Raw genomic sequence first — 25,088 nt, 5'->3', positions numbered from 1 at the left:
CCACCATTATCGGCACAGGGATATTTGTCCTGTACTCGCGATATCTCTCCTTGAAGCTTTCCCACAGCTCCGACACAATATTATCTGCAAGTAGCTACTCCCAGTCCACTTAGGCCATTACTATCTTATTTTAGTAAGAAGTCTTCCAACACCAGGTTGAAGTCCAACAGGTTTGTTTCAAACACTAGCTTTCGGAGCACTGCTCCTTCCCTCAGGTGAATGGCGAGGTATGTTCCAGAAACATATATATAGACAAATTCAAAGATGCCAGACAATGCTCAGATTGCGAGCATTTGCAGGTAATTAAGTCTTTACAGATCCAGAGATAGGGGTAACTCCAGGTTAAAGAGGTGTGAATTGTCTCAAGCCAGGACAGTTGGTAGGATTTCGCAAGCCCAGGCCAGATGGTGGGGGATGAATGTAATGTGACATGAATCCCAGGTCCCAGTTGAGGCCGCACTCATGTGTGAGGAACTTGACTATAAGTTTCTGCTTGGCGATTCTGCATTGTCACGCGTCCTGAAGGCCGCCTTGGAGAACGCTTACCCGGAGATCAGAGGCTGAATGCCCTTGACTGCTGAAGTGTTCCCCGACTGGAGTGTTCCTGCTTGGTGATTGTCACGCGATGCCCGTTCATTCGTTGTCGCAGCGTCTGCATGGTCTCGCCAATATACCACGCTTCGGGACATCCTTTCCTGTACATCCTGCAGAAAGGATGTCCTTTGAATTTGAATATATGTGTTTCTGGAACATGCCTCTCCATTCACCTGAGGAAGGAGCAGTGTTCCAAAAGCTAGTGTTTGAAACAAAACTGTTGGATTTAACCTGGTGTTGTAAGACTTCTTACTGTGCTCACCCCAGCCCAACGCCGGCATCTCCACATCATATCTTATCTTAGTAAAATTAGCCTTTCATCAGTTAAGAACTTTTATTCCCAGCCCACCCTTATCCTTTTCCATAGCCATCCTATTCTAACTGTATTATGGTCATTATTTCCAAAATGCTCACCGACGGAGTCATCTTCCATCTGCCCGGACTCCTTTCCGAATATTAGATCCAGGATTGCCCCCTTCCCCTGTTGGGCTCTCTATGAACTGATTAAAAAGGTTTTCCTGGATGCAATTTAAGAATTTTTATTCCCCCCCCCCTTACCTAGTTGACGTAGCTGTTCTGTGAACACACATAGCTTCACTGCTAGTTAGCACAGCTTCCTCACAGCGGTTGGGACCCGGGTCCGATTCCGACCTCGAGTGACTCTGGGGTTTCAACATCGTCCCTGTGTCAGTGTGGGTTTCTTGGGGGTGTTCAGGTTTCCTCCCACAGTCCAACGATTGGCAGGTTAGATGGATTGGCCATGCTAAATTGCAGGAATAGGACAGGAGGTTGGGCAGAGGTAGAGTGGTCTTTCAAAGAGTTGGTGCAGACTCTGCACTGGAGGGATTCTATGACTCACGTATGCAACTAATGCTTTTGCTTTATTTGTGATATTTCTGAAATAATTGTGACTCGGTTATGTGCGTACTGCACAAATCAACATTGTCCAGAGGTAATGCGTCCACTCAAATTGATTTTTGCATTATCACTTACCAGTGTCACTAATAGATACTAGCAATTGTAAAGTCTCTTCAGAGCTGACATTTGAAAGATCATCTAGAGACTGAGGAAGGAAAGCATATTTTACTAATTTTATACAACACATTCAATGTAATAAAATGCACCAAAGCCCTTCACGGGTGCATTACAAATTAAAAGTTGACACTAAGCCACATAAGGTGGCCAAACGTTTGGTCAAACGTGGAGTTTTAAGCAAAGTTGCAAAGGAGGAAAACGAGGTGGAGAGATTTAGTAAGGGAATACCAGAGAGTATGGCCTTGGAAGCTAAACACTCCACCGATGGTCGAGCAATTACAATACTGGATGCAGCTATCTTGGAGGGTTGTGGGGCTGGAGGAAATTGAGGTAGGGACGGGAGAGGTCATGGAAGAATTTGAAAACAAGGAGAACAAGGGGAGCCAGCTTAGGTCAGCCTAACAGGATTGATGGGTCAATGGGACTTGTTGTGATTAAGAATATTAACCAAGTTTTAGATGATGTCATGTTTACAGTGGGGAGAATGCAATAGACCATCCAGAGTGTTTTTGAATAGTTAAGTCTCGAGGTAACAAAGGCATTGATGAGGTGAGGCAGGGTGAAGTCGAGCAATGTTATGGAGATAGAAATAGGTCTTGGTGATGGGATATGTGGTGAGAAGTTCATTGCAGGTCAAATGTGAAATTAAGGCTGCAACCAGCCTGGTTTAGGCTCAACAGTAGCGAGGGAAAAGGATGGAATTGGTAGCTAGGGAACAAAGACACCAGCTTCGGTCTTCTCAATATTTACTCAGAAGGATATTTCTTCTCAACTAGTACTGGATGTTGGGCAAGCAGTCTGACAATAGAGTCATCAAGGGAGATGGAGGAGAGGTAGAACTGGGAGAAGTACAGAAAAATGCCAAGTTCAGGGCTGGAGAGGGGTGATGGAGGGCACTTCAGAGTAAGTGTGACCCAGGGGGAGGGAGGAAAGTGGCAGAAACAGTTGATTGGATGGTCTGAATCTTAGACACAAAGAAGTCCATGAGCTCCTTATACTTATTGTTGTGCGTGATGATGGAGGAGACTGAGGGAGAGGGGCTCAGCAATAAAGCATCTATAAAGAAAAGAACCCAGGGGCTACATTTGCCTTCACGATGATTGTGGAATAGTGAGCAGTTTTAGTATTCAAGACAGAACCTGATGGTGCTTTGTGTGGTCCAGCCACAACCACAGCATCGATTTGCTAAATCAGTTGTCTATCATATTTGTTTCAAGTCTGCATCCCTCAGACTTAAGGGATGCAGCTAGGATAGCGTAGTGCAATGGTTCTATTGGGGAGGATGACAACAAATAGCTTGTTTAACATAATTAAATATCCCAAAACATTTCATAGAGTGTTACAATGCAAAGTCAGTCAACTTATCATAAAAGTTACAAATTGAATTGCTCAACAAAGAAACTCGGACTAACCATTTATCAGGACAGTTACTTCTGTCTTATAAACACATGGAGATTATTAAACTAAGCTTCCTCGTAAACATTTTGATACAGAAATCAAATGGTCAAAGATTATGCTATGAAAATTGTTTTGTAGAGTTGTTTAAATGGCTTGTCCTGATTTTAATGGAATATGACTGAGATTAACTGTGTCAAAGCTCCTCACTGGAAAACAGCAAATAATCTATGCTTCCAGTGCCATGAATATGGTTTTGAAAAGTTTCAGTTTAATTTTATCATCTCCATAATTATACAGTAAATATCAATGACTTATAAAGCACAAACTTTGAGAACATCAGCTAGGAGGTAAAGGATACCCAAATGGGTAAAATTACAGAAACATACTGACACTACATATAACCTTTTGACTATTCATAGCTTGAGCTGTTTTATATCACAATGACACAAGGGAACTGAATAATTTAGCAGGCATCCTTCCAGACATGGAACAGAGCCAAAAACAAGCAAATCTATATATATTAAAACACCTACACAAGCACTGCAAATCCAGGCAACAAGGAAGAAGTTTTGCACAGAGACGAGGAGCAAAAAATGTGACTTCGTTTTGGGATTGGCAAATGGAAATTTGTTTATTTCAACATATAAGCAGTCATTGTTTTGGTGATTAGCAGTAAATGACTGATTATTTAACAGTCATGGGGCTGGTTTAGCACAGGGCTAAATCGCTGACTTTTAAAGCAGACCAAGGCAGGCCAACAGCGTGGGTTCAATTTCCATACCAGCCTCCCCGAACAGGCGCCGGAATGTGGCGACTAGGGGCTTTTCACAGTAACTTCTTTGAAGCCTACTTGTGACAAGCAATTTTCATTTAATTTTTCATTTTTATAAGTACTTACCGAATTTAAACTACCAGTTGGAGAGCCATTGAAAGACTCTGGAAAGGGAAACCAAAAATCAGCACAGAATGTAAAAAATGCTTTGTGAAATAATACTGAAATACAATAGGTTGTGTACTTATAAATTACGAAGTAAAATTAAACATCAAGAAAAATTGCCAAGTCATGGCAAATTGCCAACATCCAATGCTACAATACCCAAAGGATTCCTAGTAAAACAAACATATGCACCTGCATCCAGCCAAGAACAGGGCAGTTGTGCACTAGAGAGTAGTTAGTTGATCTGTGATTTTGGGTTCATAATTTCAAATTATACTGTCTACTTTCACATTGGCATTTAAATGATGATGCAAGACGGTTCTCTGAAAGCAATTTCCTTTCTTATTTTCCTTTATATTTGAATGTATAGATGTGAGACTGGGTTTGCCAAGAAATTGCATGCCCAATTAACTTCCTTTTATTTATATTTCTGAAGCAGTGAGTGTTTCAAAAATCTTTTAGTTTTAGCAAATTATTGAATTTTATACTGGATTTCAAAATCAACACAATGTTGTCCTTCCTGCAAAGGACCAATACACACAAATGAGACATACCAACCAGTGGAAAAAAATATCCAAAGGGTAACAATAACAGTTCATAACTTAATAAGTAATAACCCATGTCCACAAACAGGTATTTAATATAAAATTTGAAATGTCATAAAAATGCATGGAGCTATTCAATGACAATTGAGTAACGTTGCTTGTGCGTACAGAAGACAGTTGTCCAGACATTCAGTTGTAAGATGCAGGGAGGAGCAGGTCACATGATTCGCTAGAAGAAACCAAGATCACTGAATTTTCAGAGTTTGGTAACCCACATAGCAATGGCAAACAAAGCAATAATTCCATTTACAATGTTTTGGTGTGCTTATTTTCAGAATTAAATAAAAAAGCTAGGAAATCATGGGTTGTATTCTCCGATCCCTGATGCCGAAATAGCGTTCGGTGACAGGGCGGAGAATCACTGATGACAACAAAATCGGGGGTAGCACCACTTTTGCGATGCTTCTCCCACTGAAAAGCGACGCAGTACGGCGCACGCTGTATCCATGGCCTGAGGCCCGCCCTGCGATGCTCCGCCCCCGACCGGCCAAGTTCCCGATGCCGTAGGACTCTCATGGTCTCACCTATCAGGAACTCAGTGTGGCGCCTGCGGACTCAGTCCAGTGCCGCCACAGTCAGGGGAGGGCCGGTCCACGGGCAGGGGGGGCTTTATTCGGGGCTGGGGACATTGTGTGTGGCGGGGGGGGGGGGGGGCGGACCAGGGCACGAGAGCCAGCTGAAGGGAGGGGGGCTATTTTTGCGGTCCGGGACCACGGGCTGCGTCTGCCATGAAGCATGCTGCCTGGCTGCTAGCCACCCCCCCCCCCCCCATCCTCCCACCCCCGCGCGAGCAGGGAATCGGTGGCCGTTTTGCGCCAGTGTTCCTGGTGTAAAACACCACCATTTTCACGCCAGCCTGGTGACTTAGTCTCCCAAGCGGAAAATCCAGCCCCTTATCTTTAGAAGCCCCAAGTATTCAATACTGAATTACTAAAGTCACCATGTTTATTCCAGATTAAATGTATGAATTAATTTAACTTTAATTCAAGAAAATAAAGTTCAGATTAAGAGTACAGAATATCAATATTATCCAGAAATATATCAGAAATTGTTGCACTATAAAAGTAGCGATAAGCCATCGCAAGATGTGCCAGTTCACATGAAAACAGTGCGCTCTTGAAGCACAAGGCAATGGAAATTTCCTGCAAAACTGTTCTTCTACCACTAGATGTAGGTAGAAAGCTTTGAAAAGCACCCACCATGGCACTAACTTACAAACCTTTCACAATTTGCCAAATGATGTCTTACCCACTAGTTTGATGGACATTTAAAATTTATTTTGAATCTGTTTAAAATTCCTTAGATCTCAAGTCTGGCATATGTTGAAGTTTAGCTAAATCTTATAGCCATTACAAACACTGGGTATGTTCAAATGAGTATTAAAAAAAAGTATTTCAATAGAAACCAAAATTTGTAGTAAAGTAGATAATTAATGGCACCTCAATTTCTAGATTAAAAAACTCTGTAGTACAAATTGACAGCCTGCAGTTCTTATTCCAAACAATTGAACCAAGTGATGGGATGATAGACACTATTTTAGCTCATTTTATCTTCCATCCACTTCTTCACATTTGTCTTGTACACTGCCAATTCAAAAAAAAGTGTGAAATTTTGGCTATGAATATTTCTACCGCTATTACTCTTAGAAAGCTTTTACCTCCACTTGCATTATACCAAAGATAAAACCCCTTGAAGCTCAAATTTCTACTTCTAAAGGTATTAATTTGTAATGGTGCAATTGGGATTATTTTGTATGCACTGTACAATCAGGGTAACCCGAGCTCTTCAAATAAGCATTTTTCAGCAGTGGCTACTAACAGCGTCACAGTGAATAATCTATGGATTTGCACCTAAAAGCTGATTTTATCACAACTGAATATTGATTTGGGTACTGTATTACCAGCTCTTGTATGTAGATTTCATTCATACATTGAATATATTTAAGTAGTAACATTTAGACAAGCAATACAGTGGTAATAACATTTGCATCATTAAATGTAAACATAACAGATCTGCCATTTTCAATCAGTCACTTCTCATCAACCTTTTATTATTAAAAGTGCTACAACTACAAACATAGAAACAAGGGATTAAAGACAAAACACAACTGCAGTCAGTTTTTAAAAAAAATATCCTTTGTAAAATTTATTAGGGTCGCCTTGGAGGGCTGAAAACCTGATTCAAGATATTCTAAAGTACAAATGTTACGAAAGGCAAAAAGGATAAGCCTGGAAACTGCAGGCCACGTTAGCTTAATGACAGTGGTGGGAGAAACATTTACAGAAAATAATCCAGGACAACATTAATTGGCATTTTAAAGTATGGATTAACAAATGATCCAGACTTGGGTCTGCAGGACCTAATTTTACTGCACAACTTTGAAATTGAGGATAGTAAGGGACTTCAAGAGGATGTAAAGTTTAAAACTACACATTCCAGACAAATGGACCAATCAGCAGTCTATTCCAACAGACTTGTGCCGTAAATAAACACTACTTTCTTTAGTGCCTCAAACTCATACATCAAGGTAAAGGTTTGAGGTCTATATCTGCATGTGCCTTCCTGCAAATTAGATGGACTGGAATTTCCATTCAGGTTTGAATATTTACAATCTGAAGGCCATCATATAAACTGGTAAAAACGTTTCAGTAGATAATTATGTATTTGGAACCAAGCTGATGTACTAACAAGTTGCTACAGAATAAATCCATATTATGTGCATGGAGTGTTCACATACCCAAGTCACCATCATCTGAGCCTCTGATACTTGGATCTTTTAACATGTCCAACTCAGCTAACATCCGCACATAAAGTGGGTTCTGCCTGAAAGAGGGGTAGAATTGCTCATCCTTCAGCATCATTTCGTAGACCTTTATAAAAATGCAAACAAACATTAGTTTTCCAAGATACAACACTTCCTACATTTGCACAAAAATGTCAACACTTTGATTTAACAAGATGCTATTATTGTGCAGTAAACATAATAACTTTGTACCCATGATCCATTACTATGCCAAGTTCCAGAGAGCCATGTCACTGTGAGAAAGCGTGAATGGGCAAACATTTCGCACTCTGAAGGTATCCAAAATAAAACCTATTTCATCCTTCTGGCGTTCTTGGCAATTAGCTCAGAGTACAATATATGTCTGCAACTGTAGTTGGTGGGTACAGCGAATGAAAAGAAATACACTCGCATATGGATTACAGAAACTCCATTTTACATTTATCATCAAAGTCTGTCAGCTTCTACAGAAAGATATTTGGTAGGATTGTCCAGATCACCAGAAGAGGAGATAATGACCAATACTATTCAAGAATAAGATGATGCAGCATTGTTGACAATGTCGCATATTCTGCAAGTATCTCTTATCCTTTGTAACTATCTCAGCCTGGATCTAATATTCGGGAATGCGAGCACATTTGGGACACATTCCGCATATCAATCTGCTGCACAACTGTGCTCTCAACCTCGTGTGATTTTTAGTCAGATTGGAGCCTCCATTCTGCTTGTGAAATTCACCAACATTTTTGCTGACTCTTCTTTTACCTGTATTACATGCGCTCCTTGAACCCAGCAGTCAAATAATATAATCCCCGATTTGTATTTCTCTGTAATATGCTCCATATTGGAATGCATCGGCTACTCAGGAGCCTTGGATGTAGAAAATAGAGGCAAAGACAACAAGCACGTGGCATTATGTATCCCTGAACAATTTTCCAAACCCAACTACTGGAAATTGGCTAAAAATCTAGGCCCTCTTTTTTGTAGTAATTGCATAACATGGACATTTTGTGGAACCTTGGGCGAAATTCGCCCCTACCCGGCGGGGCTGTGGGGTCCTGGCGTAGCGGAGTGACGCCAACCACTCCGGCGTCGGGTCTCCCCAAAAGGTGCGGAGAAGGGGCTAGGTCCGCGCCGGAGTGGCTCCCGTTCCGCCAATGGTGCCAAAACTGGCGCCAACGGCCGCTGATGTCACCACCGGCACATGCGCGGTGGAGGGGGTATCTTCTGCCTCTGCCATGGTGGAGGCCGTAGCGACGGCGGAAGAAAAAGAGTGTCCCCACGGCACTGGCCCGCCCGCCGATCGGTGGGCCCCGATTGCGGGCCAGGCCACTGTGGGGGCACCCCCCGGGGTCCGATCGCCCCGCGCCCCCCCAGGACCCCAGGGGCCCTCTCGCGACGCCAATCCCCCCGGCAGAGAGGTGGTTTAAACCACGTCGGCGGGATTGGCCTGTCAGCGGCGGGACTTCGGCCCATCGCGGGCCGGAGAATCGGCGCAGGGCGCACGCCGATCGGCGGGGTGTGATTCCCGCTCCCGCCGATTCCCAGGTGGTGGAGAATTCCGGCCACGGCGGGGGCGGGATTTACACCGGCCTCAGGCGATTCCCCGACCCTGCGGGGGGTCGGAGAATTCTGCCCCTTATGTGGAATTCTAATCTCCCTCAGTTTTCAGATGAAATATAATCAAAACATGTGGACTTGATTAGCACGGAGGGTAGGCAAACAGCATCAGTTTGAGGCTGAGCTAATTAACAGTAAAACCTAATTTTCAGCCAGCGTTATTGAACTCACGTTTGACAAGTAGAAAGCCAACCTTTGGAGACCCACAGGAACAGTCCCCAGTACTAAAGGAGCTTGATTGGGAGTATTGAATCATAGAATCCCTACAGGGCAGAAGGGAGCCATTAGGCCTATCGAGTCTGCATCGACCCTCTGAAAAAGCACCCTACCCAGGCCCAATCCCCCGCTCTATCCCTGTAACTCCGTTACCCCACCTAACTGTTGGACATTAAGGGCAATTTATCATGGCCAAACCATCTAACCTGCACATGTTTGGACTGTGGGATGAGTCCGGAGCACCCGGAGAAAGCCCATGCAGACATGGGGAGAACATGCAAACTCCACAATCACCCAAGGCCACAATTGAACCTGGGTCCCTTGCGCTGTGAGGCAGCAGTGCTAACCACTGTGCCACCATACTGCAGGTGATTATGAGCGAGTCCAGATCCAAAGTTTCTTTATGGAGTATAGGGGAAGCAGAAATTCCCTGTGCAGTCTGGGAAAACACTCATACTCTGCAAGTCCACAGGGAAACCTAAAGACATTACCTCACTGAGCCTCTTCTAGCCTTCAATATAGCTAACCTTTTGTGGCCCAGTGTGCACATTAAAAGCAATACTCCATTATTTTTTGATATGACCATTCCAAGGTTGCCCAAACCCAGATTTAAAAAGTAATGACACGTGATTAGGCCACTTAGCCTTTTAGCTCTGTTCCGCCATTTACTAAGATCATGGCTGATCTGAGAGTTAATTCTATATAATTGTCTTTGGCTTACGTCCCTTGGATTTTTGTTAACCAAATGTATAATAAATCGCAAATTTAAAATGAACAATTAACCTAGAATCAATAGTCATTTTCAGAAGAGTGTTTCCTAACTTCACGTGTTGAACTATCTGCCTCGATATTTTAAGACTATGCAACCTCCCCTCCAAATCCTGGATTCCCCAATCCCCAAAAATAGTTTCGCAATCTACCCCATCAGTTCTCTTAATATCTTAAACTTTCAAATCACCCCCAACATGAATTCCAGGGAATACAACCCCAATTTATGTAGTATTGCCTCATAATATAATCATTGCAATCCTGGTGACATTCTGCAAGGTCTGCACTGCACCATCTCCAAGGCCACCCTGTCTTGCCTAAGGTGTGGTGCCCAGAATTCCAACAGCAGGGTGCCCAGAATTCCAAAGGCAGGGTGCCCAGAATTCCCATGGCACGGTACCCAGAATTCCCAAGATGCAGTGCCCAGAATTCCCACGGCATGGCCAAACGAGGACTCTAAATCTAGAGGTAGAAATTGTGCTGAAGTTATAGAAAGGTCAGCATTCTATTACCTTTTTGATTATTTTCTCTTCTTGCATGTGACTTTTAATGATCCATGTACATGGATCCCTCCCAATTTTCTTGGACCTCGACGTTTCTAGCTTTTCACAATTTACTAAGTACATAATCTATTCTTTTTGGGCAGAAAGTGCTTGAATTTTTTTTTGTTGCCTGTACTGAATTGCATTTGCCAGTTTTGCCTATTTGTTCAATTTATTAATGCATCTTTGTGATTTTATGCATCCATCTACACGGCTTATTGCTGTTATGATTTGTGAAAATTGTGAACATATTTAGTAATGGCAACAGAATATTCAACTCTAAGAGAATCTAGAACTTGATACAATTTCAACTGATATTATGGCCAACATTTAGTGAGCTAGCTTGATAGAGGAACTTCTAAAAATGTAAAATTGATTGAATCTTTGCTGCTCTCAATAATGGAGCAGTGCTGAAATTGGTAGTGGAAAATCCATTTTCCGGAATGCCCCAGTTTTCTCGCATCGGTATACTCAGACCAGAGAAAGATGGATGGCAATGAATAAATTATAAGCCTTTCTTCAAACCTACTTTTCTTTGAATGTCATCAAATATTTCTGATGTGGGATCCTCGTAATTTAATTTTTCTGCCAGTTTAGCAACCAAATTATCATCCACGTGGACTCTTGGAGATGCCTGGTAAAGAAAAAAAAATCTTGTTGGTAATTCAACAATTTTACACCAAATTCATATGAACCACCACTTAGTTTGTTTCTGCCATTGGCATCAATAACATTTAAAGTTTTCAAACATGCGATTGAAGCAAATTTGTGTCAAGTTACTCAAAATAACATTTCTTTTTGAACAAGTTACTCGTCTAAACAAATGAACCTCTCGCCCTGGGAAATTTCACTGAATGGAGGAAGAAATATATCACCTTTCACTCCATGATGGATTATGGGATGGTATCCTGAAGCGTTGATGCATTTGTTTCTTTCATGCAAATCTCAGATGCAGAAACTAGTTAAGACAGTCCTGGCATCCCATAAGCAAAAAAATCTATGATGTTAAAAATGAATGTTCCAATATATTAAATACGATGATTAAACTAAAAGATGCATGGCGCTTAGACATTAGGTGAACAGTGCTGTATATAATTTGACTTGAGTTACCATTTTCTTGCATATGATGCACAGAAAGGTAAATTTGTCAAATCATTCAACTCTAACTATATTTTATACTGCACGTACATGAATGAGTTGGCCAATTTACAGGTGGGATAATCAGGAAGGAGCCAGTTCTGTATCCATCTTACCACCTCACCTCTGATCCCGTGTGACTTCACCTTTTAAACGTCTGCCATGAGGCACCTTGTCAAAGGCTTTACTGAAGTCCATATAAACACCATCCACCGCCCTCTCCTTATCAATCAGCTTTGTCACCTCCTCAATAAAACTCGATCAAGTTAGTGAAGCACGGCCTCCCCTTCACAAAACCATGCTGCCTATCGCTTACGAGTCCATTTGTTTCCAAATGGGTATAAATCCTGTCCCTGAGAATTCTCTCCAATAATTTACCTACAACCGACATGAGGCTCACCGGCCTATAGTTTCCAGGATTATCCCTGCTAATTGTCTTAAACAGCTTTCTTAAGCAGATTCTTTGAGAAAAGGACGCACTTTGGGACAAATTTCAGGAATTAAGTCATCTAGTAACACTAAATAGCTGAGGCAGAAGAATTTCAGAGTACCCGCAGAAAAGACTGAACGTTATCACATCCTGAGCACGGGCCCAATTCAAGTAGTGACCACAAAGAGAAAAAGGAGCCAATTCAGTCCCTTCATCGCATTCCACCATTTCTAGATGTCTTCTACTCTTTTTTTTTTAAATGAAAAGATGCTTCTTAATTTCATTCCTAAATGACCTAGCTCCAATTACTTTAACTTCTTCTAGATTTTACCAGTAGAGAAAATATTTCTCCGTATCAACACTACAGCATTCATTAATCGTTGTAAATACCCCTTAATTAGATCACTATTTAAGCTTCCAAACAGAAGCGAATACAAGACAAGTTTATCCAATCACCCAAGCCCCGTTATCACTAATATCTGCATTGTATTCCCGCCAAGATCAACTTGCTTCTTTGCTGATGATTGGGAACAAAAACTAAACATGGCCTCAAATAATATGCGGCTCGGAGTACCTGCATGGGCTGCAGACATGCCTTTCTCTTGTGGGTTCTGTGGAATGCTGATTATTCCAGTTCTGCTCAGGCCCATTGATGACTGTATTGGTACCACTTCATGTTCTTGCCTGGACCTGAAAAATTCCTAGTTTCTCCACCTCTCTCGTATCGATTCTGATGCCACCTCGAAGATGGCACTTCTGACTTTTTCCTTAACTGAGGATCACCCCACCTCCTTTGGTTGACAGGGAACTCAACCAGATTCATACTAATTTCCTGCACCTCTGCCCTCACCCCTTTCCATCCCTCACAGAACCAAGTTAGGATCCCACTTGTCCTTACTCTTCACTCCACCAGCCTCCGTATTCAAAGGATCACCCGCCTTTTTCTGCAAACCTCAACATGATGCCACCAGAAAACACAGTTTGCCTTATCTCTCTCCAACCGCCCCCCCCCCCCCCCCCCCCCCCCCCCCAACAGCTTCCAAAGGGGACCGCTCCCTGCAACACCCTGGTCCATTCCTCCATCACGCCCAACTCCCCATCCCCTTCAAACAGCACCTTCCCTTGCAATTGCAAAAGGTGCAACACCTGTCCCTTTACCAATTTTTGGATCCCAAGACATTTGAAAATAAGAGGAGAAAGTGGAGTTACGTAGAAAATCAGGTGAATGCTCTACTCCTGCTCCTATTTCTTATGTTCATGTCTTGGAAAAAAGAAACTCACTCAATTTCATTATTGTTTTTGCGGAAGTAAGGTCATCTAGTTCACTTTACTTGAAGGTTAATAAGTGCCAAGTCACATGAAAGTGATTTCTGCATATTCGTCAACTGTAGAACATTTTTTCCAGCTTTTATTTGCAGCATTATGAATTCAGAGAATATGGGTAGTGTCACGAGAATGCCGCTTTAAGAAATGTTTGGCTGCTTATGTTACTGCAGTGATGTCAGGGTGTGGGTGGAGCTGAGCTCTGGCTCCGTATTTAAGTTTCACTTTGAGAAAAGCTTGGGTGTGTCTGTTTTTTTGGGTTTCATTTTTCACCGTTCGAGCTGAAGCCAGACAAAGCAGGTGTACTGTTGTTCTCTCGGCCATGAAAAGACTATCTCTTGATCATTTGGTGAATTCAGAATTATAACTGTTTTCCGTAGTGAATTTAAACCTGATGTGCTTCTGTTAAAAGATGTTTCTTTTGTCTTCTGGATGTTGTTTCGGAATTTATTAAGGATTACTTAGTGTTGTAATCTTTGGGGGTTGTATTTGAATTAATAGTTGCTAAGATGTTCACTGTATTTTTTAAAAAGGTTAACTTGAGTTCATAGAATAAACATTGTTTTGCTTTAAAAAATACGTTTCCATTTCTTCTGTACCACACCTGTAGAGTGGGCCGTGTGCACCCCATACCACAATCTATTAAAAGCTATTAAAACTCCATGATACACTTTGGAGTTCTCTGAACCCTGGCCCATAACAGTAGCCATGATGTGGAGATGGGTGAGCACAGTCGGAAGACTTACAACACCAGGTTAAAGTCCAACTGGTTAATTTGGAATCACTAGCTTTCGATTGAGTTCCCTGTCAACCAAAGGAGGTGGGATGAGTCACCTGATGAAGGAGCTACGCTACGAAAGCTAGTGATTCCAAATAAACCTGTTGGACTTGAACCTGGTGTTGTAAGACTTCTTACAATTCGAAGAACAATCACCATTATTTTGGACATCACACAGAATAGCTAAGTAAAAAGCAACATTTCAGATCAGTGGAGATTTTCAAAACAACTAATTGATGCAAAAATGTTTCTATATTTCAACTGACAACTATTAACCTTGCTAAGAACTAAAAACAGTAGTCAGCATCAATACATTTACATACTGCGCACAATGGTGCTGAAATGTGCACTCAAGCAAGCAGCAAATCAAATCTGAAGTGCATCTTATTTTTTTGGCTTTAGCCATTTCCCCTAAAGAGGTAGTTTTGGTTTCAAGTTTAACTTGATGTTTATAAAATCCTCATTAATGATCCACCCTGTATTAATCTGTTGCCTACAATATGACTTTGAACCAAGTAATTAGGCTCTAGCAAATTACACTAGAAAGTAAGATAGTCGCCAAAATAATGAGATTCACCGCTGGGGGAGGAAGTGAGCCATAAAAACTAATGAAGTATTACCGCCTTTTTGCTTCATTAATTCCAAACATTCAACAGGAAGGCAACATTTCCTTATACACTGGAGTGATGTAATTGTGCTCCGACGGGGAAAGGAAAAGTGCTAATCCCAAAGCAACTGCTGAATGCCATCTCTCTAAACTGATTAACAAATGCTGGATACAGAATCAAATTAAGATAGCTCCTGAAAAGGTAATGATCACTTTGGAGGAGTCTACCCTTTTGGGTTCCTCGAGAGGTAATTTGACGGTCCAAACTGCTAGCCTAATTAAAGTTAAAAGTTAGGGTTTTGATTAACTGGGAAGGACCTGCAGAACTAAAGGCCAAGAAAGCATTTAATACACAAGTTAATATTTTGATTTTATATTTCAATAGGTACTATATGCTAATAAGCCCTCCAATAAATAGAGTTGAACTACATGAATTAAATTATTTAACATATGCATTCTGCCTTTACCAAAGTATTTCACAGCACAGAAGGAAGCCATTCAGGCCTACAAAAAGCAATTAATTAAACAATAAAATAATCTGGATCCTGTTTTCCAGGGTTGTTGGTTCAGTAATAAATATTAGTCAACCATTCAGGAGGACTTCACTGCTGTGAGATACTTATAATCTGGCTCAGCAAGCAGTTTAAAATCTTAATCAAAAGACCAAATCAAAATACTGGACTAGTGTTTGGATAGATTATGTTTTCAAATTTCAGGAAGAGTTTCAAAGCCATAGCCTTCTGATTTTATGCAACCAATAAATGTACAATGATAGAGAAAGAATACTGAGCACTTAATTTCAAAACAACAGAATGGTCCTCAACAGACCAGGACGAACAGATCGCCGTCCTGGAAAAGGAAATATCAGTTGCTCACGACGCATGGGAGTCTGAAAAGAAAGATCGAGGATCAGGAAAACCAATCGAGGCACCAAAACCTAATGATTGTGGGCCTGCCAGAGGGGCTCGAAGACAGGAACCCCATAAACTACGTGGCCCAAATGCCAGGGAATCTGGTGGCAAGGGATAGCTTCCCCAACCCACCAGAAATAGACAGAGCCCACCGGTTGCTTCGCCCAAAAGTTCAAAGCTGGAAAACAACTAAAGGCGATAATTGCTAAAATGCACCAGTACCAGGACCGGGAAAGAATCCTGCGCTGAGCAAGGCAAACAAAAAACTAAATTGGAAGATCACCAGATCATGATCTACCAGGACATTGGGGCTGACCTGGCCAAGCACCGGGTAGAGTTCAACAGGATGAAAACAGCCCTGTACAAGAGCGGTGTAAACATTTGGGATGCTGTACCCTGCCAAACTCTGGGTCACATTCTAGGGCAGTGAGCACTTCTTCACTGCCCCTGTGGACGAGGACAAATTTGCCCTGGAGAACGGGGTGGAGAAACGGCGGCAGGAATAGCGATGGGAAGATCATCCAAAGAGAAATTATTAATTACTAAATCAATTTACCAACTCGATGAACACTTTGCACGGCACTGTATTGCCTCGTTCTGAGGATGGGAGGTAAAATGGTGGAAGGAAAGAACAAGGGCAGCAGAGGGCACGAAAGGGTGAGGAGTGCGGCAGGTAGGGAGTATAGAGAGAGGGCGATGTGTAGCCACCTAGGGTGGCCACGTCCCGATTCCAAAATGGACACTCGCAAGGAGTACAGGGAAAAACAGACAACACCAGAGAAAACAAGCAGGTGCAAGGTTTCCTGTGTATTAAGATTTGCAGAACCCAGAGAGAACTGAAACCAATAGCCATTAACATATCTCCAGGGACAAAAAGAAACACTGAAACAATCAAGACCAAGACAGACTCCCCAGTGGGAGTTAAAACAAAGGCAGGCCAACGGCCACATAGGGCCCGCCCAACGATAAGGGAACACCTCCGGTATTGGAGAAAATAGATAGGAACGATTGGGACATGGTCCAATTAATTGGGACCATGTCCGGGGTCCGCCGAAAAGGGCGCAAAACCCCTGTGACTATAAAATAGTCCCCAAGTTCAGTTAGCTCTCTTGGCAGCTCGCGAAAGAACTCTTGGCCTTGGCTCTCAGCGAGGAGACACCTGCCTAGCAGCTACACCAACCAAGTAAGTCTCAAGTCAACGCACGCTACGGGATAGATGCTCCTAGCCACTATTCCGTACCAGTTCGAAGCCAGCAGAATCAGAACCGGACAAAGGCCATTGTTCCTCTGACCTGGTGGGCCACTCGAAGCTAAGTATTGGCTTTTAGTAGCAGTTGTAGTTTAGTAATTAGAGTTTATGCATGAGTAGTAATTGATTGTGTGTATAATAAATGTGTATTGATTTCAAACTTATTAACTGGTGTATTGAGTTATTGATCAGTACTTGGCTGTAAACCCTGTGGTGGTATCAGAAAGATACCTGGCGACTCTTGAGCAAAGGTAATTAAAACAGACCAAATTAAGGGAAAGCATAACGAGCAACGATGGGTGGATACATAACCAACACCAAACGAGCAGGGAAGCGAGCACCAGGATGCATGAAGCAAAGAGTGAGCGCCTGGCAAAGGAGGAGGTAAGCACAGCAACAGGGATATGACTAGGGGAAGAAAGAGAGGGAAGGGAACATGGGGGGGGGGGGGGGGGGGGGGGAAAGAGGAGAGAGATGGGGGAGAGAAAATACCATAGGAGGAACATAGGAACAAAGATAGCAAGGGCATCAGGCTGGCTACAACAGGCCACACATGGCGACTTGGTGACATAAAGACACTGCAAGCAACTATTTTGGGGGGGGGGTCCCTAAACAAAAAGTGAAACCCCAGAGTGCAGGGGCCCAACCTCATGGGAAGAACGGTGACTGTGACCATTTTGGACGGCCTCTCTAACAAAGGGAAATCCCGGAGTGCAGGGGCGCATTCACCAGATAAGTATGGTTGATCCCGCAGGAAAGGAGGCGGAGGTGAAAGAAAGAGAGAGACAGAAACCCCCCCATCAGGATAGTCATCTGGAACGTCAGGGCACTTTACGGCCCAGTGAAAAGATCCATAGTCTTCGCCCACCTGAAAAGTATGAAATCTGACATAGTCTTCCTCCAAGAGACTCATCTGAGGGAGAAGGACCGTCTGAGAGCAAGGAAGGGCTGGGTGGGACAGATCTACCATTCCTGCTACGAGGTCAGCGGTGTGTTGGACAGGGCATCGGAAGTCCTGGTCAACTTGTACACGCCCAACTGGGACGACATGGATTTTATAAAGAAGACCATGGCGTAAATCCCCAATGTCACCACACATGACTTATCACTGGAGGGGGGGGGGGGAGGGGGGGGGGGGGGCTATGAGAGAGAGAGAGAGAGAGAGAGAGAGAGAGAGAGAGAGAGAGAGGGAGAGAGAGAGAGAGAGAGAGAGAGAGGGGAGAGGAGAGGAGACTTTAACTGTGTTTAGGACCCACGGGCAGACAGGTTGAATCCCAAAGCAGGGAAGGCTTCCAACATGCAGAAAAAGCTCGGCATATTCATGGAGCAAATGGATGCATGGCGGTTCACCCACCCAGGGGAGGAAGAGTTCTCCTTCTCTCGGGTACGCCCAGATACATAATGTATGTATACGGATCTCCTTCTTTGTAGTGGTGAAATCGGTGCTTCCAGAGCTAGTGAGACCACAATATTCCGCAATTGTAATCTCCAACCATGCTCCACATTATATGGATGTGAGGTTGGAGACGGGCCGTGCCCAATGCCCCCTATGAAGGTTGGACACGGCCCTCCTGGCCGATAGGGTTTTTTGAGAGAACAGGCGATAGTCGTGTATAGTAGCAATAACCGGAATGGGGAAGTCTCACCCTCCACATTGACGTGCTCTCCACAAGGAAAGCAGTGCACCAACTCCGCCAGGCATGGGGTACCCTGTACGAGCACATAGACAAGGCCAGCCACCTGCTGGCTCACCAGCTGAGAAAGCAGGCAGTTACGAGACAAATAGTACAGATTAGCTACAAGGGCAAATAAGTAGCGAAACCGGAAAAGGTCAACACGTGGGAGGCACGGTGGCACATTGGTTAGCACAGTTGCTTCGCAGCTCCAGGGTCCCAGGTTTCATTCCTGGCTTGGGTCACTGTCTGTGCGGAATCTCCATGTCTGCGTGGGTTTCCTCCGGGTGTTCCAGTTTCCTCCCACAGTCTAAAGATGTGCAGGTTAGGTGGATTGACCATGATAAATTCCCCTTGGTGTCCAAAAAGGTTAAGTGGGGTTACTGGGATGGGGTGGAGGTGGGCTTAGGTAGGGTGCTCTTTCCAAGGGCCGGTGCAATCCCGATGGGCTGAATGGCCTCCTTCTGCACTGTAAGTTCTATGAACAAGGTATTCGAGACCTTCTTCCGGAAGCTGTACACTTCTGAGCCCCTAGGAGGGGACTTGGGGATGAAACGGTTCCTCAATGGATTGGACATGCCAATCATGGGGGGGGGGGGGGGGGGGGGGGGGACAGAAAACTGGGGCTGGAAGCACCACTAGAACTGGGAGAAGTCAAGGAGAATATCCAAGGGTGATAGCACACTCCGGTCATGGAACAAACAGCGACAGCACTTTGGACTAACCAAAATATCCGTTATGCCCCATCTGTAATAGCCACAAGAATCTACCTGTGACAATGGACGCCACCTTCAAATGGTGGAGACACGCTGACAGTTAGGGACTTCTACACAGACAACAGACTGACCACACTTGAGGAACTAACAGAGAAGTTCTAGCTGACAGGGAGAAACGAGCTAAGATATATGCAGGTCAAAAACGTCTTGTGTAGGGAAACAAGGACATACCCATGGTCACCACATCAATTATTGCTAGAGGATCTACTGGACGCAAACATCTTCGGGAAGGGGAACTGCAGCGACTTGAATGGGTGACTACTGGGGAGGGCACACACATCGCTAGATGAGACAAGGGAAAAATGAGAGGAGGGCTTACGGTTTGAAATAGAGTAGGGACTCTGGAACAAAACATTTCATAGGGTGAGCTCCGCCTCCATTTGTACAAGGCTAAGCCTACTGCAGCAGAAAGTGATACACCGAGCCCACTTAACCAGAACCCGAATGAGCAGGTTCTTCCCAGAGGTTGAGGATAAGTGCAAACAGTGCCATGGAGGCCCGGCCAACCACGCCCACGTCTAATCTTGCCCCAGACGTGGCAGGTTCTGGACAGCCTTCTTCTAGGCAATGTCTAAGGTGGTGGGGGTGAGGGTGGAGCCGCGCCTGAGAGTTGCAGTCTTCGGGGTCTCTTAACAGCCAGATCTCTTCATGGGGAGGAGGGCCGAAGCCTTTGCCTCCCTAATCGCCCACTGGAGAATCCTGCTCGGCTGGCGATCAGCAGCACCACCCAAAGCTGCAGACTGGCTGTCCGACCTATCGGAATTTCCCCAGGTGGAGAAAATCATCAAATTCTCCATCCGGGGGTCAGAAGAAGGCTTCTACAAAACGTGGGAGCCATTCACCCAGTTGTTCCAAGACCTGTTTGCAGCCAACAGCAAGTAAGCCTGAGGAATGCCAATGAAGGGGGGGGGGGGGGGGGGGGGGGGAAACAAGAAGCATGGAGCCCAAGCAGGCTCAGCAAATAACAAAATACACCGCGTCACACCAACCAAACAGGAAGATATAGGAGCTGAAGAGGAAATGCCAGACGACTGAAAGGGAAGGGGGTCAGGAAGAAAAGGGGGAAGAGGACGGCTGGGGATCCGGCTGGAAGTAAACACCTGCTGGAGAACGCAAAACAAAAAGCCGCAACCAATGTAAATATCAAAAGACAACTGGTGTGTGTATACATATTTTTTTTTTCCCTCTTTTTCTTTACTGTTGTTTTTAATGTATGTTCATGATTGCCTTTGTTTTGTATAACATAAACAAATCTTAATAAAAACATTTATACAAAAAAAAAAGAACTGTATAAGTTTACCTTTTCTGACAAATACTGATCATAAACACCTACAGCTGCTGCACGCAGTAATCCTTTGGTTTGATTGCTCAGTCTTTTTCCATCCTTTTGGACAGTTCGTAAAACATCCAGCTGCTGCTGTGCAGTGACTCTGTATCCTTCCACAGTTAACCAGAAGAAGAGATGTGCCTGTCCCCCTGTCTGCTGCATATAATCTGCAACCAAGAAGATATCTATCTTTTAATTGTCTACAACAACTTGGTTTAATTCCATAATTTGACCCCATTAAATAATTTAACTCAAATATTTTTAGGGTGCATCTAATGATATCAATTTCATAAGTTAGTCAAAACTGAAAAATTACCATTCGTGAGACTAATACTTCCAGCAAAATAGATGCTTCTTGCAATAGGTCCAAGTCTGGCAATTTTAAGCACGCCGATACAATGACTCAATTTGGTGAAGAAGTTGATATTAATTCATGATCCTAAAAATAAATCAAAGCTAATGGGTGGAATTCTCCGTCGGCAGGATTCTCCACTTCGCTGGCAGCGGACTCACGCCCGCGGATTTCCTGACAGCGTGGGGGTGGCCACAATGGGAAACCCCATTGGCCGGGTGCCGGGACGGAGGGTCCCGCTGCCGGCAGTGGAGTGCCGCGCCATAAAACGGGTCTGGTGCGATGGAGAATCCTGCCCAATATATATTTACAAAGATTTAATGAATATAGTTTTACATGTCCTTCAAACGCTTCAAAGCATTTCACTGGCAAATTAATTAGATCCAAAATGTAGCCACTATTTTGTAGATAAGTATGCTAACTAAATTGCATTCGGCATAATCTCAAAACAGCAATGAGATGAAGTAATGGAATCTGTAAGTGTAGAAAGAGGAAGAATGACCTGACTTTGGAAAAAGGGGTACCCATCCAGTCAGCAGCAATGCCCTGGCATCAGTATCGGCTACCACATGAATTTCAGCCTCTTTGTGGAGGACACCGGTCAAAGTTGACCCCTGCACTACAAGTACAGAATGGCTACATGCAGGCAGCATCCCTGTGTTGCCATGATGGACAAATAGGCTGTTACCAACAAAGTGTGACAGGCAGCATTTATTTATGGATGGAAATATCAATTTATACGGCTGCAGGAGAAGTGAACGCACAAAGCACAAGAAAGCGCAAGAACTGGAGACAGTGTCCCACAAGTGGTGATCCTTACACCAATGGAAAAGGCAATGGAGCTGAGAGGAATGGAAGCAGGCAAGACAACTATGGATAGTGAATTCGGTGAGGAATCCAGACAGAATGAGTGGCTTAATGGATGGCACCAGCAAAATACAGTGCTTATTTGTCCATCACTGGTCACATAGCGCTCATCGAGATCTAGGTGATGGGTAATGAAGGTCATGTTGGAATGCGTGATGCCCTGTCTTTATTCATCTCTCGCTTGTAGGTCGTTTACAACAACAGGCAGCTGCAGAGCTTACAGGACAGCCCTCCACCGTAAAGGGTGCAGCACTGCTTCATTCCTTCGCCCCTTCCACTAATGCACCTACTCTAACATTGGTGGGCAGTCGCATGCAGGTTGCAAAGTGATCACAATCTGGCTAGCACGTCACAAATGTGTCCAAGCAGCTGACACAACTGTAACTTTCGTGGGCACTACCAAAGTGTTCACCCATTCCCACTTCAGGATGAATTGAAGGGTTTCTTTCTTATCCAAGACTCCTGGAGTCCACTCAGTCATCAGATCCTACTGTGTGGCATTACTAAAGTGAAGGGGCCCTCTCCTAGGTTGCTGAGATATACATCCAGTGTTGAGAACTGATTTTCTGTCAGGCATGATTGAAATTGACTTCCGGTGGCGGGGAAGTGCTGAGCGGGCGCAGGAAAGTTGGCTCTCCTCCTGGAAGTTTGGAATTCGGCACTTTTAGACCGGAAATAGGCCACTAAGCCTGCAACCAGCTCCCCCCCCCCCCCCCCCCCCCCCCCCCCCCCCCCCCCCCCCCCCCCAGATCACCATAGGTACAGAGAGATACCCATGAACAATTCAAAAAGCAGAAGAGACGGTAAAGTTAGCACGGGTCTGGAGAGATGGATGGTGAGCTGTGTGCTGGGGGTAGTCATGGAAGATCGGACGGGCCTCGTCAAGGGCAGACAGCTAACAGCAAACTTCAGGCACCTGCTGTACACAATGATGACCCCATCAGGGGAGAGAACACCGGAGGTGATAATCTCCCTGGACACAGAAGGCCTTTGACAGGGTGAAATTGAAGTACCTCACAGAGGTACTGGAACGGTTTGGGTTTGGGCCAGCATTCACCTTGAGGGTGAAACTACTGTACAGCACTCCCATGCGAGCGTATGAACAAACACCACCATCTCTGGATACTGCTGGCTGCACAGAAGCAGGGATGGCCCCACTACTGTTTACTCAGGCAATCGAGCTATTGGTGATCACCCTCAGAGTGATCAAGGGGTGGAGCGGTGTCCAAAGGGGAGACAGCGAGCCTAGAGTCTCACTCTATGCTGATAACACAAGAACATAAGAACTAGGAGCAGGAGTAGGCCATCTGGCCCCTCGAGCCTGCTCCGCCATTCAATGAGATCATGGCTGATCTTTTGTGGACTCAGCTCCACTTTCCGGCCCGAACACCATATCCCTTAATCCCTTTATTTTTCAAAAAACTATTTATCTTCACCTTAAAAACATTTAATGAAGGAGCCTCAACTGCTTCACTGGGCATGGAATTCCATAGATTCACAACCCTTTGGGGGTGAAGAAGTTCCTCCTAAACTCAGTCCTAAATCTACTTCCCCTTATTTTGAGGCTATGTCCCCTAGTTCTGCTTTCACCCGCCAGTGGAAACAACCTGCCCGCATCTATCCTATCTATTCTCTTCATAATTTTAAATGTTTCTATAAGATCCCCCCACATCCTTCCAAATTCCAACGAGTACAGTCCCAGTCTACTCAACCTCTCCTCGTAATCCAACCCCTTCAGCTCTGGGATTAACCTAGTGAATCTCCTCTGCACACCCTCCAGTGCCAGTACGTCCTTTCTCAAGTAAGGAGACCAAAACTGAACACAATACTCCAGGTGTGGCCTCATTAACACCTTATACAATTGCAGCATAACCTCCCTAGTCTTAAACTCCATCCCTCTAGCAATGAAGAACAAAATTCCACTTGCCTTCTTAATCACCTGTTGCACCTGTAAACCAACTTTCTGTGACTCATGCACTAGCACACCCAAGTCTCTCTGAACAGCGGCATGCTTTAATATTTTATCGTTTAAATAATAATCCGTTTGCTGTTATTCCTACCAAAATGGATAACCTCACATTTGTCAACATTGTATTCCATCTGCCAGACCCTAGCCCATTCACTTAACCTATCCAAATCCCTCTGCAGACTTCCAGTATCCTCTGCACTTTTCGCTTTACCACTCATCTTAGTGTCATCTGCAAACTTGGACACATTGCCCTTGGTCCCCAACTCCAAATCATCTATGTAAATTGTGAACAATTGTGGGCCCAACACAGATCCCTGAGGGACACCACTAGTTACTGATTGCCAACCAGAGAAACACCCATTAATCCCCACTCTTTGCTTTCTATTAATTAACCAATCCTCTATCCATGCTACTAATTTACCCTTAATGCCATGCATCTTTATCTTATGCAGCAACCTTTTGTGTGGCACCTTGTCAAAGGCTTTCTGGAAATCCAGATATACCACATCCATTGGCTCCCCGTTATCTACTGCACTGGTAATGTCCTCAAAAAATTCCACTAAATTAGTTAGGCCCCTCTACATCTCAAACCCCCTGGCCAGCATGGAAGAGATAATGAAACTCATGAATTCGGAGTCTCTCAGGTTACAAACTTAACCTGAGTAAGAGCAAAATCTTCCCTGTGAATCCGCCGGGGAGGAGCAGAGCTGGGGAGGCTGCCATTCAAACTGGCCCAGACCAAATTCCGATACCTGGGGATCCAAATAGCCCATGACTGGACACGGATCCACAAATGGAACCTGACGAGAGTCTGGTGGAGGAAGTTAAAAAGGATCTGCAGAGGTGGGACGCCCTCCCACTCTCCCTGGCAGGGAGAGTTCAGACAATGAAGATGAACATACTGCCCAGGCTCTCTTTCTGTTTATATCCCTCCCAATCCACATCCCCAAGGCCCTTTTTACCACGGTGGGCAAACTAACCATGGCGTTTGTTTGGGGAGGAAAGGAGTCCAAGGATTTGGAAGAAGGTGCTACAAAGGAGAAGAAATGTGGGCGGTCAGCCTTCCAGAACCTTCAGTTCTACCACTGGGAAGCCACCACAGAAAGGTCATGGGGCTGGGTCAAGGAACAGGAGCAGAGTGGGTCAGAATGGATGAGGTGTCCAGTACAGGGACATCACGCCAAGTGTTGGC

General features: G+C 44.3%; 1 protein-coding gene across 1 annotated transcript in view; it reads right to left on the bottom strand.

Moving 5' to 3' along the window:
• snx13 (sorting nexin 13) overlaps nucleotides 1-25,088 on the bottom strand; it is a 115,954-nt gene that overhangs the window by 26,568 nt on the left and 64,298 nt on the right. The window contains 5 exon segments of the mRNA XM_038797464.1: nucleotides 1,588-1,657; nucleotides 3,926-3,963; nucleotides 7,307-7,439; nucleotides 11,027-11,131; nucleotides 20,682-20,875. Of these exon segments, the coding sequence (XP_038653392.1) occupies nucleotides 1,588-1,657; nucleotides 3,926-3,963; nucleotides 7,307-7,439; nucleotides 11,027-11,131; nucleotides 20,682-20,875 (540 nt within the window).

This window comes from Scyliorhinus canicula, chromosome 5, assembly GCF_902713615.1.
Source record: "Scyliorhinus canicula chromosome 5, sScyCan1.1, whole genome shotgun sequence".
NCBI lineage: Eukaryota > Metazoa > Chordata > Chondrichthyes > Carcharhiniformes > Scyliorhinidae > Scyliorhinus > Scyliorhinus canicula.
The sequence above is the reverse complement of the archived record's forward strand: the minus strand, read 5'-3'. Positions and strand labels throughout refer to the sequence as shown.